This window comes from Mytilus edulis, chromosome 12, assembly GCF_963676685.1.
Source record: "Mytilus edulis chromosome 12, xbMytEdul2.2, whole genome shotgun sequence".
Lineage (NCBI taxonomy): Eukaryota > Metazoa > Mollusca > Bivalvia > Mytilida > Mytilidae > Mytilus > Mytilus edulis.
In genome coordinates this window covers 80,729,339-80,745,794 of record NC_092355.1, presented here as the reverse complement: position 1 = coordinate 80,745,794, position 16,456 = coordinate 80,729,339, and the positions used below count along the sequence as shown (strand labels likewise).

Here is a 16,456-nt window from a genome sequence, read left to right as displayed (position 1 = left end):
GAGTTATTGTCCGAAAACTGGAAAATACCAGCTTTTAATGAATAAACCCCTTAACTCAATAACATAAAATAGAAAATTAATAAAAATCTAAAGGGCGCTTACAACAATAGATATAAACAATTCAGCAAAGTTTCATTAGAACTGCTGAAAACTTTTTTGTGTTAATGTCCGAAAACTGGAAAATCAACTCATTTTAATTAATAAAACCACTTAAATTTATAAAATTTGAAAGGGAGCTCATGTCAATCGATATAAACAATTCACCAAAATTCCTTGCAAATTTGTGAAAGGATTTTTGAGATATTATAAAAAAACTGAGAAAAAAAACCACAATTTTTATTGAATAAAACCCCATTACTCCGAAACTTAAAATCTAAAATTTATAAAAAAAAACCAAAGGAAGCTCATGTCAATAGATATTAACAATTTCCCAAAGTTTTATGTAAATTGATGTAAACAAGAGTGTTTGAGTTAATGTCCGACATGCTGACGACGGAAAGACGGACAACAGTATACCAAATTAATACGTCCGGTTTAGTTTAAACATATTTATTTATAGTGGATTGAGAAACAAGTTTTGCAACTTATATTAATCCCTTTCCACTTTGCGGGTGCGAGTGCTGCCTTGTAGCGGCATTAGCCTGCTCTTTTTCGAAATCCGGTAAACGAGCGTATAAAAATATTATAATATATTCAGCAGTAAACACATTCTAGATACATAAATAATTATTCTTAAAACCATGTTCATAGAAAATGGAATTCATTACAAAGGATTATACTCGTGACTACTGGATTTGTCAAGGACCCGACTTATTTAAATATTTAGTTGTCTGTTATCTGTTTTTGTCCATTTTAATTCCGTGTTATCTGTTATAAGCCAAATCAATTTGCTGTTTTGCTGTTATTGGGACCCCCTTGCCCCCTTTTCTGTAGCTGTCTCATGATATATGTCAGATTATGTACACAAAAAATGTACAATGCACACCCTCCATGTACATCTCCTGTTATTCATAAGCATATTAAAGAACTTAAACACGTACATATGTACAAAGAAGCATACAGAATAAAATAAGGGTATATATTGTATATATAAGATTTACACTTGGGTACAGGACAAATAGCCCAGGTTTTTAAAAACTTCTTTTGGGTCTGTCAGAATTTCTATTTAGTAAGTACTATATTTGCTTGTACACTACAGACGAGACGAATAAGTATATGTACTATGCAAATAAAATTGAGAATGGAAATGAGGAATGTGTCAAAGAGACAACAACTCGACCATAGAAAAAACTAACAGCAGAAGGTCACCAACAGGTCTTCAATGTAGCGAGAAATTCCCTCACCTTGAGGCGTCCCTCAGCTGACCCCTAAACAAATATATACTAATTCAGTGATAATGAACGCCATGATGTACTAATTTCCAAATTGTACACAAGAAACTAAAGTTAAAAGAATACAAGACTAACAAAGGCCAGAGGCTCCCGACTTGGGATATGCAAAATTTTCTTTAGAAAATAAGAGTGATCTGGCCTGCAGCAGCCCAAGAATAAAACATCAATCAGCATACAGTTACAATTAAGTCTTTCAAGTCTTTATGTGAATAAAAATCTAGAATTTTTGTTGTTTTAGAACGTAAAAAAGCTGACCTTGCATTTATGATGCTGGTGATTTGGTGACCATTGAGACTTCGTTTAGATAACACACGTCTTCAAAATTAATAGTTTAAAATAAAATATTGGGGAGTTAAAAATTGAAAGTGAAACGCTAAAATGTATATACAAACCTATTCTATTACTTTCCTCTGGGCAAAGTCTTAAGAACAATATATATTGAAACTGTACGAGTTTATAGTGGGTTTAACGACAACGAGACAGCAATTAAACAACAAAAAACACATAAGGACAGCTAGTGGGCAACATATATAGTGTTATCCAATAGATAGGTGTATACACAACATGCCAATTTCTAAATCATCCCTTATTTCTTTATCATTGTGAGTAATTTATCCCAGATAATAGAATACATGTATTACATGTCTTTGATTTAACAGAACAAATGATAAAAGATCTGGCATTAAAACGTGACTTCTCAATATAATTTAAAAATTGAGGGGAAAGCCAGAATATGAAAGTTATACAATATAAAGAATACCAATCTTAAAGTTTTACTACTTAGAGGTTTATTGTCCCCCTTCTTTTAACCTACAAGAAAACTTTCTGAGAGCCGATGATTAAATATCTACCTTATTTTTCCGAAATGTTCATATATGATATGTATCAATATGGCGTCAAGTGTTTAAACACTTATCAAATCAGTGTGCACGTTAAATAAATATAAATAAATAAATGCTTAAAAATGATGCAATTTTATTATCAATCTAAAAATATTAATCATGAAAAAAAAATATATATGCATATATTAAATGACTGAAGCAATTAAAATTCTTAAGGATATTGTTAAAATATTGTTGAAAACTGAGACTACTATAACTGAAAATAATACGTAATATTGATAATACTAGTATAAGCAAGTGTGACAAACCATAGATACCCAAATCAATCAAAAATTTGTTGTTTGGGATTATTCATGGTTGACTAGTTCCATATTTACCAGTGACACGTGTCCTAATTATTAAGAAAAGGGACAGAAAAAGCATTAATCTAAAATAACACTATATTTTCAAAATTCACTGCATGATTTAAACTGCTTTAAAGTGTTTCATTTTATTTTATCTTTGTGCATATACGAAAAATTGATAACAGGTTAAACATCAGTGTTCATGACTTGCGACTATTATATTTCTTGTGAAATTGATAGATGAGCGGATTTTCACAAATACCGAACTAAAGAATATAGCGTAAACGTCAATTAATGGACAAGCAACCCAACGAGAAAAATAAGATTTAAGAGGCATCTACATGTACATGTATTTCTAGTTTTGAGTTAAAGAAATCATTCAAGGCCATATGATTCTATTCAGATTTGTGCGTTTTTCGATTTACGAATATTTTTTAAGTCATTAAGATAAAAAAAAAAGTAATTGAAGCAACAACAAAAAAAGATACATGAAATAAAGTAACAACATAAGTTTACAAATACGTACCTAGGTGCATTTAATAAAAACAACATTTGAACTCAATATTATTAATATTTTTTTTTCAATTGTAATTGTATGTGTATGTATATTTAATGTTTCCTGATATGGAGTTCTTCTAAAAATAAAAATCACTTGAATGGGTATTTCTGGTGTATATACATGTATCACACGTGTTATCTACATGTATAATATACGGAAATGACACGGCTGGGTATTGTAAAGTTAGTGAAGGAAGATTAGTGTCAGGTGCATATCCCCGGGTGAAGAATTTACTGGTTTGTCAAAACGGTCAGGTGTAATATGTCAAATTGTTAAGGTTTGTATCGCGCCCATCTCTTGTTTTTCCCACGTAGTACGTCGGTATAGTTTTGGTTTGTGCCCTTTGAACTTAAGGACGCTTAACTATGGCAACAGAATACGCATGCTCGAAAATCCTTTCTGTGATTGGACAAAATGCTGTCATGGTGGGTGATTTGGTTGTGTTTGAAAAAACGTCTCGTTAATTATATCGTGATGGAAAGCAAGTGAAAAACTATAAATATTTGAACTAGATCTTACCAAGATTTATATTTTTATTAAAATAATTGTTTCTCCAATAGCTCTTTGCATCCATGACAGCTGTTTATTCGGAACAATTATATAATTTTTAATGTAAACTTTGTTGGACGAACGTACATGACTTTTAGAACGCACATACACATGTGAGATTTCCGCGGGGTAACACAAACAGAGAAAACGTTATTTAAATGGTAAATCATTTATTTAAATATAATTGGAATAGTCACAAAACAATTTGTAATGTTCTTTTGTTGGTAATTCAATGATTTTTAGATAGTTACAGCATTGTTGTTCACAAGATGAAGGTAGTGAACGGGCGTTGCCACAAAGGACAAATTGTGTCAAACTATGCAGGTTTTCAGTGCACTACAATCGCCTTTTTGTAGTTACATTCAGATGGAGATTTAATTAAAGAGGTCCTGCATCATTAAGTCATTGTGTTTCTGAAGGTTATCGAAATGATAGTTTTAAACATGTACTCAAATTTAAATACATCGGATATCTTTTTTAAAGATAGTTCTTGTTTTTTATAATATGAATTGCGCCAATAAATGGAACTTGACACATTCCCCATTTCCATTCCCAATTTTATTAGTTGTGTCATATTTACCTCGAAACGATTTACCTATTTACACGTACATGTTTCATTAGAATACTGACTTCAACTGTTAAATAACTTGATAATTACTAAAGATATGATTATAAAATTTGAAATTAAGTACTTTAAGAAAGTCTCCATTTTTATGTCATGTTTTTTGTGTCAGTTCTATTATTCCATCAGGTCTTAAGTGCACTATTTTGTTATAAGTGCACTAAGGAGGCCCTTTGCCTGTAACTGTTAATACCGAAAAGGACCTCCTTGAGTGAGTGCACTAAGAACAAGCATATGAAAACAAGTCTATAATATTTGCGCAATTAAATGGTTGTTTTATTTGGCGCAAATGAATGCTGCAGTTTTTATACGCCCGTCGTCTTTTAGACGGGACATATTATGGTATACCGTTGTCCGTCCGTCCGTCTGTCCGTCCGTCCGTCGTCCACACTTCGAACAATAACTCAAAAACACTTTCACCAATTTCCATGAAACTTAAGTGAATTGTTTATATCTATTGACGTAAGCTCCCTTTTGTTTTTTAGCTCACCTGGCCCGAAGGGCCAAGTGAGCTTTTCCCATCACTTGGCGTCCATCGTCCGTCGTCGTCGTCCGTCGTCGTTAACCCTTACAAAAATCTTCTCCTCTGGAACTACTGGGCCAAATTAAACCAAACTTGGCCACAATCATCATTGGGGTATCTAGTTTAAAAAATGTGTGGCGTGACCCGGCCAACCAACCAAGATGGCCGCCAAGGCTAAAAATAGAACATAGGGGTAAAATGCAGTTTTTGACTTATTACTCAAAAACCAAAGCATTTAGAGCAAATCTGACAGGGTAAAATTGTTTATCAGGTGAAGATCTATCTGCCCTCAAATTTTCAGATGAATCCGACAACCCGTTATTGGGTTGCTGCCCCTGAACTGGTAATTTTAGGGATTTTTGCTGTTTTTGGCTATTATCTTGAATATTATTATAGATAGAGATAAAATGTAAACAGCAATAATGTGCAGCAAAGTAAGATTTACAAATAAGTCAACATGACCAAAATGGTCAGTTAACCCCTTTAGGAGTTATTGACCTTTATAGACAATTTTTAACCATTTTTCGTAAATCTTAGTAATCTTTTACAAAAATCTTCTCCTCTGAAACTACTGGGCCAAATTAATCCAAACTTTACCACAATCATCTTTGGGCTATCTTGTTTAAAAAATGTTTGGCGTGACTAGGCCAACCAACCAAGATGGCCGCCATGGCTATAAAATAGAACATAGGGGTAAAATGCAGCTTTTGGCTTATAACTCAAAAACCAAAGCATTTAGAGCAAATCTGACAGCGGTAAAAGTGTTTATCAGGGCAAGATCTATCTGTCCTGAAATTTTCAGATGAATCGGACAACCTGTTGTTGGGTTGCTGCCCCTGAATTGGTAATTTTAAGGAAATTTTGCTGTTTTTGGTTATTATCTTGAATATTATTATAGATAGAGATAAACTGTAAACAGCAATAATGTTCAGCAAAGTAAGATTTACAAATAAGTCAGCATGACCAAAATGGTCAGTTGACCCCTGAAGGAGTTATTGCCCTTTATAGTCAATTTTTAACCATTTTTCGTAAATCTTAGTAATCTTTTACAAAAATCTTCTTCTCTGAAACTACTGGGCCAAATTAAACTAAACTTGGCCACAATCATCATTGGGGTAACTTGTTTAAAAAATGTGTGGCGTGACCTGGCTAATCAACCAAAATGGCTGCCACGGCTAATAATAGAACATAGGGGTAAAATGCAGTTTTTGGCTAATAACTCAAAAACCGAAGCATTAAGAGAAAATCTGACAGGGTTTAATTGTTTATCAGGTCAAGATCTATCTGCCCTGATGTTTTCACATGGATGGGACAACCCGTTGTTAGGTTACTGTCCTGAATTGGTAATTTTAAGGAAATTTTGCCGTTTTTTGTTATTATCTTGAATATTATTATAGATAGAGATAAACTGTATACAGCAATAACGTTCAGCAAAATAAGATCTACAAATAAGTTTACATGACCAAAATAGTCAATTGACCCCTTAAGGAGTTATTGCCCTTAATAGTTAATTTTTAACATTTTTCATAAATTTTTGTAAATTTTTAGAAAATATTTTCCACTGTAATTACTGGGCCAAGTTCATTATAGATAGAGATAAGTGTAGCAACAAGAATGTTCAGTAAAATAAGATCTACAAACACATCACTATCACCAAAACACAATTATGTCATGAATTTATCCGTGTCCATTGTTTAATATGCACAAGACCAAGGTGAGCGACACAGGCTCTTTAGAGCCTCTAGTTTTTAATTTCAGATTTTAAGTTTTGGATTTATGGGGCTTTATTCATAAAAAAGGGGGGTTTTCAACACTTCGGACAATAACTCAAAAAGACTTTCACCAATGTCCATGAAACGTTGGTGAATTGTTTATATCTATTGATGTAAGCTCCCTTTCAATTTTTATAAATTTCAGATTTTAAGTTTTGGATTTATCGGACTTTATTCATAAAAAAAGGGGGATTTTCAACACTTCGGACAATAACTCAAAAAGGCTTCCACCAATGTCCATGAAACTTTGGTGAATTGTTTATATCTATTGATGTAAGCTCCCTTTCAGTTTTTATAAATTTCAGATTTTAAGTTTTGGTTTTATGGGGCTTTATTCATAAAAAAAAGGGGGGATTTTCAACACTTCGGACAATAACTCAAAAAGGCTTTCACCAATGTCCAAGAAACTTTGGTGAATTGTTTATATCTATTGATGTAAGCTCCCTTTCAATTTTTATAAATTTCAGATTTTAAGTTTTGGATTTATGGGGCTTTATTCATAAAAAAAGGGGGATTTTCAACACTTCGGACAATAACTCAAAAAGGCTTTCACCAATGTCCATGAAACTTTGGTGTGTGGATGGGCTATACAGATATAGGAGGGTGTGGATGTGGTATACAGATATAGGAGGGATTGGAGGGATATACAGATATAGGAAGGTGTAGATGGGGTATACAGATACAGGAGGGTATGAATGGGTTTACAGATTAGAAAATCATGAATTGAAGAAGAAAAAATCATGAAAATGGAGAGAAATCGGTAAAAAATTAATGAATAGAAAAGAAATATAAAAGATAGAGAACAATATTGGGGTGTTAAAAATATAAAGAACTGTCAATAATTTGTCCACAAAATTAGAAAAGATAGTTAAAAATGAAGACCCCAAAGTCCTCCACACCCTCATGTAGACATAAGGATGCATTTACCAATCTTCAAACTGCAAAGAAAATTATTGGACAAAAAAGAGTTAAAAGCCTATTTAAAGTCTTCACAAAATTGTGAAAAATAATCTAAATGTCATCTTATGAGTTTTATATATATATATATATATATATGGTTAGCATCTGTTAAGATAAAATAAATCACCACTCAGCTGCTACTGGTCTTACTAATTGTAAGATATGTGTAACAGAAGCCTTCTTTGTAACAGGTGGAAGCAATATAACAATGTATCTGTATTTCAGGGTAAGACTCCTTATGATCTAGCAGCAGAAGGGAAGAGGAGACAGTATGAAGAAGTGATGATATACTTACAGGTACTTATAGTGATAGATATGATGGTGTTGAATTACAAATGCTTACACTTAGAATGAATCAATTAGAAAATAAGTTACAAAAGATAAAAAAAAAATATTCAACTCAGAAATCAAATGCCACAAAACCAAGATACTTCAGGAGAGAAATCTTAAAAAAATAGTTTTGAACAAACAATTTAAAATTCTAATGCAATTTATTTGTTATCACCATTTTGATTGGACATCATATATTTGAGACGCTTAATTCACACTTAACAATCTTTTAACTAAGCTTAGTTGTCATTTTTCAATTCAGGAATTTATTATTATGTGTTTTCTTCAATATTCAATAAAATAAGCTAATGTCTTTTATTTCATATTCTAGAGCGAACAAGACAAGAGCAAGTTTTCTTGATTTTTGATATTTAATTGTTTTTGGTTATTGATTTAAGGATGTACAGCGGTGGGTGGACGGCTGCCAAACACTGTCAGTTCATAAACATGAAAAAGCTTTGACGAAATCTTTTCAAGTTAAGATATGTTGTTTTCTGTGACAAAATGAAGGTCAAGTTCAATTTTCACGATTTGAGCTGTTTTCGTTGTTGAGTTGTTGACCTTTCAGTAACAAAAGTGATTTTTACCATATGAATTTGAGTTATTTCCCTTTGAACAGAAATGATGTAATTAATAATTAATTTCTATGTCTTACTTGGTCTCTTGTTTATTTTTATATATCCGAAGGGCCAAGTGAGCTTTTCCCATCACTTTGCGTCCGGCGTCGTTAACTTTTACAAAAATCTTCTCCTCTGAAACTACTGGGTCAAATTAAACCAAACTTGGCCACAATCATCATTGGGGTATCTAGTTTAAAAAATGTGTCCGGTGACCCGGCCAACCAACCAAGATGGCCGCCATGGCTAAAAATAGAACATAGGGGTAAAATGCAGTTTTTGGCTTATAACTCAAAAACAAAAGCATTTAGAGCAACTCTGACATGGGTCAAATTGTTTATCAGGTCAAGATCTATCTGTCGTGAAATTTTCAGATGAATAAGGCAACCCGTTGTTGGGTTCCTGCCCCTGAATGGTAATTTTAAGGAAATTTTGCTGTTTTTAGCTCACCTGGCCTAAAAGGCCATGTGAGCTTTTCTCATCACTTGGCGTCCGTCGTCGTCGTCTGTCGTCGTTAACAATTTTTATACGCCCGTCAAAATTTTGACGGGACGTATTATGGTATACAAATGTCCGGTGTCCGTCCGTCCGTCCGTCTGTCCGTCTGTCCGGCATAAACATGTCGCACCGTAACTTGAGGACGACTTATCCAAATTTCATGAAACTTAATAAAGCTGTTTCTTATGATGGTCAAATGATCTGTATACTTTTTGGTGAAAATAAGATTTAAACTTTTTGAGTTACGGCACTTTGTAACTAAAACAGGGGTGTGTTTTTTTTCACATGTCGCACCGTATCTCAAAAACGTTTCTTGATTATTGCTTAAAACTTTACACACTTCTTAGTTATATTAATCTTAATATCTGTATACTTTTTGGTGATGATTCAAAATTTCATTTTTGAGTTTTTGAGTATTTTGTAAAAAAGGGGGAGTTTTTTTTTTACATGTCGCGCAGTATCTCAAAAATGATTTATGATTATTGCTTAAAACTTTACACACTTCTTTGTTATATTAATCTAAAGATCTGTATACTTTTTGGTGATGATTCAAAATTTTATTTTTGAGTTATTGAGTATTTTGTAAAAAAGGGGGAGGGTTTTTTTACATGTCGTGCCGTATCTCAAAAACGATTTAAGATTATTGCTTAAAACTTTACACACTTCTTTGTTATATTAATCTAAAGATCTGTATACTTTTTGGTGATGACTCAAAATTTTATTTTTGAGTTATTGAGTATTTTGTAAAAAAGGGGAGGTTTTTTTTCATGTCGCGCCGTATCTCAAAAACAATTTATGATTATTGCTTGAAACTGTACACACTTCTCTGTTATACTAATTTAAAGATCTGTATACTAATTGGTGATGACTCAAAATTTTATTTTTGAGTTATTGAGTATTTTGTAAAAAAGGGGAGGTTTTTTTTACATGTCACGCCGTATCTCAAAAAACAATTTATGATTATTGCTTTAAACTTTACACACTTCTTTGTTATATTAATCTAAAGATCTGTATACTTTTTGGTTTGATTCAAAATTTTATTTTAGTGATATTTGTAAAAAAAAAAACAGGGTGGGTGGGGGGGGGGGGTTTCACATGTCCCGCCGTGTCTCAAAAACAATAAATGGTTATTGCTTAAAATTTCCTCAGAAACTAATGTATGATTATTGCATAAAACTTCCACACAAGACATCGGGCGTATCATGCGCTCATGGCGCAGCTGTTTATTCAAACATCTTCTCCTCTGAAACTAATGAATGGATTTGAATGAAACTTAGCATGATTGTTCCTTAGATTATCCTGCACAAAGTGTGTGCTTCGATTTTTGATCCGTCAAAAAACATGGCCGCCGTTACTTAAAATAGAACATAGGGGTCAAATGCAGTTTTTGGCTTATATCTTAAAAACGAAAGCATTTAGAGCAAATCTGACGTGGGGTAAAAATGTTCATTAGGTCAAGATCTAACAGCCCTGAAATTTTCAGATGAATCAAACAAACCATTGTTGGGTTGCTGCCACTTAATTGGTAATTTTAAGGAAATTTTGCAGTTTTTGGTCATTATCTTGAATATTATTATAGATAAAGATAAACTGTAGACAGCAAAAATGATCAGCAAAGTAAGATCTACAAATAAGTTAATATGACCAAATTGTCAATTGACCCCTAAAGGGGTTATTGTCCTTTAATGACAATTTTTCACAATTTGTTCATCATATTTGCTAACTTTAAAAAATCTTCTCCTCTAAAACTACTAAACCAAATTCAACCAAACTTCAACTGAATGATCAGTAGGGTGTATAAAATAAAGTTTGTGCTTTATTTTTTATTTCGTCAAAAAACATGGCCGTCATGGCTAAAAATAGAACACAGGGTAAAATGCAGTTTTTGGCTTATATCTCAAAAACTCCAGCATTTAGAGCAAATAAGACAAGAAGTTAAAGTATTTATTAGGTCAAGGTCTACCTGTCCTGAAATTCTCAGCCGAATTGGGTAACTGGTTTTTCAGGTATATTAAATGCTCCTGAATTGATGATTTTAAAGAAATTTTGCAGTTTTTGGTTATTATCTTGAATATTATTATAGATACAGATAAACTGTTAATAGCAAAAATGTTAAGCAAAGTAAAATCTACAAATAAGTCAATTTGACCAAAATTGTCAATTGACCCCTTAAGGAGTTATTGCCCTTTAAAGACTTTTTTCACAATTTGTTCATCATGTTGACTTACTTTAAAAAATCTTCTCTGAAACTGCTGTATCAATTTCAGCCAAACTTAGGCTAAATGAGTTTCAGAGTATCTAGTATAAATTTTATATTTCATTTCCTTGTATGTCAGAAACATAGCTCCTATGGCTAAAATAAAACATAGGAGAAAATGATTTTTTTTTGCTTTTGAAGAAAATAGGACGATTCAAAGAACATTTAAATAAATTGAAAAGCCAAAATAATCATTGATGAGAGATTTAACCAAAAAAATCTGGGTGAGCGATTCAGGCTCTTGAGAGCCTCTTGTTTATTATTATCTTGAATATTATTATAGATAGAGATAAACTGTAAACAGCAATAATGTTCAGCAAAGTAAGATTTACAAATAAGTCAACGTGACTGAAATGGTCAGTTGACCCCTTTAGGAGTTATTGCCCTTTATAGTCAATTTTTAACCATTTTTCGTAAATCTTAGTTATCGTTTACAAAAATCTTTTCCTCTGAAACTACTGGGGCAAATTAATCCAAACTTGGCCACAATCATCATTGGGGTATCTAGTTTAAAAAATGTGTGGGGTGACCTGGCCATCAAATCAAGATGGCCACCACGGCTAAAAATAGAACATAGGGGTAAAATGCAGTTTGGCTTATAACTTAAAAACCAAAGCAATTAGAGCAAATCTGACTATGGGTAAAATTGTTTATCAGGTCAAGATCTATCTGCCATTAAATTTTCAGATGAATCAGACAACTCGTTGTTGGGTTGCTGCCCCTGAATCAGTAATTTTTAAGGAAATTTTGCTGTTTTTGGTTATTATCTTGAATATTATCATAGATAGAGATAAACTGTAAACAGCAATATTGTTCAGCAAAGTAAGATTTACAAATAAGTCAACATGACCGAAATGGTTAATTGACCCCCTAAGGAGTTATTGTCCTTTATAGAATTTTTAACAATTTTAATAAAATTTGTAAATTTTTATTAACATTTTCCACTGAAACTACTGGGCCAAGTTCATTATAGATAGAGATAATTGTAAGCAGCAAGACTGTTTAGTAAAATAAGATGTACAAACACATCACCATCACCAAAACACAATGTTGTCATGAATCCATAAGCTTCCTTTGTTTAATATTCACAAAGACCAAGGTGAGCGACACAGGCTCTTTAGAGCCTCTAGTTTTATTTGTGTCAAATATTCATTTTTTTTAATTTTGTATAGAATGCATATAAATTGAGATAACTGTATTGTATTAACTATTTTTTGCTTGGCCAAGAATTAACTTTATCCTACTTTAGCAAATATCCTTTTACGTAGCTAACAAATATACCACTAGCCTTTTTACACTCAGGTTATGAGTTTGAGTCCCTCACATGGCAGGTCCTTTGACTTCTTAAATTCACGCAAGTAATCAGTTTTCCACACTTTTTGTCGTCATGCTTACAGAATCTGTAATACAGATGTTGATTTGATATTTGGTATACAGTTTTAGGTTTACCGTGACAAATTATAGAACAATTTCAGATTTTGTTCCGGTCTGAAGTTTTGTGCAGAGTAATGGTCCTTTGACTTTAACAATAAAGGAAAGTAATCAGTTTTTAGCATTTTTATACGTTCATATTTATAATGCTATGATGTTGTAGGTGTTGTCGTCAGCAGCCTCATCGTCCGAAGACACATTTGGTTTCCAGACAATAAATTTAGTTTAATTGATGTCTCTCTATGAAATTTTACCAGAAGGTTCAATACCACAAAAGGAAGGTTGGGATTGATTTTGGGGGTTATGGTACCAACAGTTTAAGAATTAGGGGCCAAAAGAAAGCATTTTTATAGTTTCCGAACAATAACTTGTGTTTTTGTGTATGAATCTTTCTAAAAAATTGTACTACAAGGTTCCATACCACAAAGAGAAGGATGGGAATGAGTTTGGGGGGATTTTTTTTCAAATTTTTTGGGGGTTCATATTTTTTACTTCAAAATTTTAGAAAATTGAAATTTTTTGAAAAGTTTCAAGAAGAAATCTTCAATAGCACTGTATTGCAAAAAGCACAGTATTGCACAATAGCAAGAAATCTTCCATTGCGCAGTAGCACAGTATTTGCACAATGACACAGTATTGTGCAAATACACAGTATTGTGCAAATACACAGTATTGTACAATAGCACAGTATTTGGGCAATAGCAAGAAATCTTTATTTGCACATTATTGCACAATAGCATAGTATTGTACAATAGCAGGAAAACTTCAATTCAAAATAAAGACAAATCTTTTAACCAATTTTAATGGGATTAATTTAAAGTCTTTAATTTTTTTCAAGGAGAAATCTTCAATTGCACAGTATTGCAAAAAAACACAGTATTGTGCAACAGCACAGTATTGCGCAATAGCATTGTATTGGGCAATATCACAGTATTGGGCAATAGCAAGAAATCTTTAATTGCAAAGTATTGTACAATAGCACAGTATTGGGCAATAGCAAGAAATCTTTAAGTGCACAGTATTGTACAATAGCACAGTATTGTGCAATAGCAAGAAATCTTTAAGAGCACAGTATTGCACAATAGCACAGTATTGTGCAATAGCAAGAAATCTATAATTGCAAGGTTTTGTGCAAAAGCACATTATTGCACAGTAGCAAGAAATCTTCAATTGCACAGTATTGCACAATAGCACAGTATTGCACAATAGCACAATATTGCACAATAGCAGGAAATCTTCAATTGAAAATAAAGACATTCTTTTAACCAATTTCAATTGGATTAATTAAAAGTCTTTAATTTTTGGGGTTCTAACCTTGTATTACTATTTTGGATAATGAGCCCCATTTTTAAATTGATCTACATTGAGGTCAAAAGGGTCCAAAATTAAACTTTGTTTGATTTCATCAAAATGTGTATTATTGCTTTTCTTCCATATGCAGACTAACTATGCATTTAGATTTTTAATTTCTTCAAATTGGTCAATATTAAGGTCCAAAGTGTCCCAAATTAAACTTTAATTTTAATTTCAAAAAAGAAATGAATTATAGGTATTCTTTAATATGCTGAATCAAAGCGTGTTTTAAGATTTTTAAGATTACTGGGCACAGTATTCAAGTTGGTTAAAATTGAATTATTATATGCCCAATCAAACAGTGTTTTGAATCTTAGATTTTGAGCATGTTTTCAAAGTTGGTCCAATTTGTGTTCCAAAATTAAACTTTGTTTGATTTCATCAAAAATTGTATTATCAGTGCTCTTTGGTTTGCCCAATCTTACACTGTATTAAGATTTTGGATTTTAAACTCCTGTTTGATATCATCAAAAATTGAATTCTTGCGGTTCTTTGATATACTTGGATTGTGGATATTGAACCATAATAGGTAAATGTCAAGTTTTTAATTTTATTCATTCTGTCATTCATTCTGTGTAACAAATATATATTCTTGAGTAATTCATTCAGAACGAGAATTTTCATTGTACATTTACAAATATTTCGAGGGGGTAGATTCCATGCTCTACCTGCAGTCCTTAACTAGGGAAAGTAGCCATTTTGTATTCCGAAATTTATACGACCACAAAAATTATTTTTGCATTTATAGCATTATTCGTAATACTATGATGTTGGCCTCAGCGTCATCTTCAGAAAACGCATTTGGTTTCCAGACAATAACTTTAGTTTAAGTGAATGGCTCTCTATGAAGTTTTACCAGAAGGTTAAATAATATACCACAAAAGGAAGGTTGGAATTGATTTTGGGGGTTATGGTACCAACAGCATAATATAAGCATTTTTGTAGTTTCCAGAATAACTTTAGTGTAAGTGTATGGATCTCTCTGAAATTGGATCACAAGGTTCAATATCACAAAGGGAAGGGTGGGATTGATTCAATGAGTAATTGCCCTAAATGTTCAGAATTTAGGGGCAAGAAGGGCCCAAAAACAAGCATTTTTCTAGTTTCTAGACAATAACTTGTGTTTAAGTTTATGGATCTCTCTTAAATTGTATAACAAGGTTCCATACCACAAATGGAAGGCTGGGATTGAGTTTTGGGGTAAAAAATCAATGAGGGGGGGGGGGGGGTGTCAATTTTTTGGGGGAGTTCATATTTTTTCTTCAAAATTTTTGAGAAGTTTAAAGAAGAATTCAATTGCACAGTATTGCACAATAACAAGAAATCTTCAATTGCACATTATTGCACAGTAGCACAGTATTGTACAATAGCACAATATTTTGGAAATTGTAAGAAATCTTTAATTGCACAGTATTGCACAAAAGCACAGTATTGCTCAATAGCACATTATTGCCTAATAGCACAGTACTGCACAATAGCAAGAAATCTACAATTGCACAGTATTGAGCAAAAGCACAGTATTGCACAATAGCTCAGTATTGTGCAATTGCAAGAAATCTTCAATTGCACAGTAGCACAGTATTGCACAATAGCAAGAAATCTTCAATTGCACAGTATTGTGCAGTAGCACAGTATTGCACAATAGCATAGCATTGCGCAATAGCAAGAAATCTTCAATTGCATAGAATTGTGCAATAGCAGAAAATCTTCAATTGAACATAAAGACAATTCTTTTAACCAATTTCAATGGGATAAATTAATTTCAAAATAGCACAGTATGTTTTTTAATCTTTTAACCAATTCCAATGGGATTTATTTAAAGTCTTTAATTTTTGGGGTTCTAACCTTGTATTACTATTTTGGATATTGGGCCCCATTTTTAAATTGGTCTACATTGAGGTCAAAAGGGTCTGAAATTAAACTTTGTTTGATTTCATCTAAAACTGAGTTATTGGGGCTGTATGAGATGCTGAATCTTATTGTGCATTTAGATTTTGTATTTTGGGTCCTGTTTTCAAATTAGTCCATATAAAGGTTAGACGGGTCCAAAATTAAACAGAGTTTGATTTCAACTAAAATTGAATTTTTGGTGTTTTTTTATATGCTGAATCTAACCATGTTGTTACATTTTGGATATCAGACCATTCTAGGAAAATTAAATGTCCCATTTCAAATTTTTAAGATCTTTAACCACATTTATTTGTGTCAAAAACCTATGTTATGTCAAAAATTTGATCACAATCCAAATTCAGACAGTATCAACCTTGATTATTGTGTCCAAACATAACCAAAATGTTCAGGGTTCGATCTCCGCGGTCGTATCAGGCTGCCCTCATCAAAGCATTTTATTTTATCTTTAAGATATTGATTTGATATTTGGTATATAGATGTACCATGACAAGTTACAG

The 16,456-nt window shown here is 32.4% G+C and overlaps 1 protein-coding gene across 1 annotated transcript in view; it reads left to right on the top strand.

Annotated features, from left to right (window-relative positions):
- The window catches only part of LOC139497248 (uncharacterized), an 81,081-nt gene that overhangs the window by 30,743 nt on the left and 33,882 nt on the right, over positions 1-16,456 (top strand). The window contains exon 3 of the mRNA XM_071285397.1: positions 7,788-7,859. Within this exon, the coding sequence (XP_071141498.1) occupies positions 7,788-7,859 (72 nt within the window). The remainder of the gene's footprint in view (positions 1-7,787; positions 7,860-16,456) is intronic.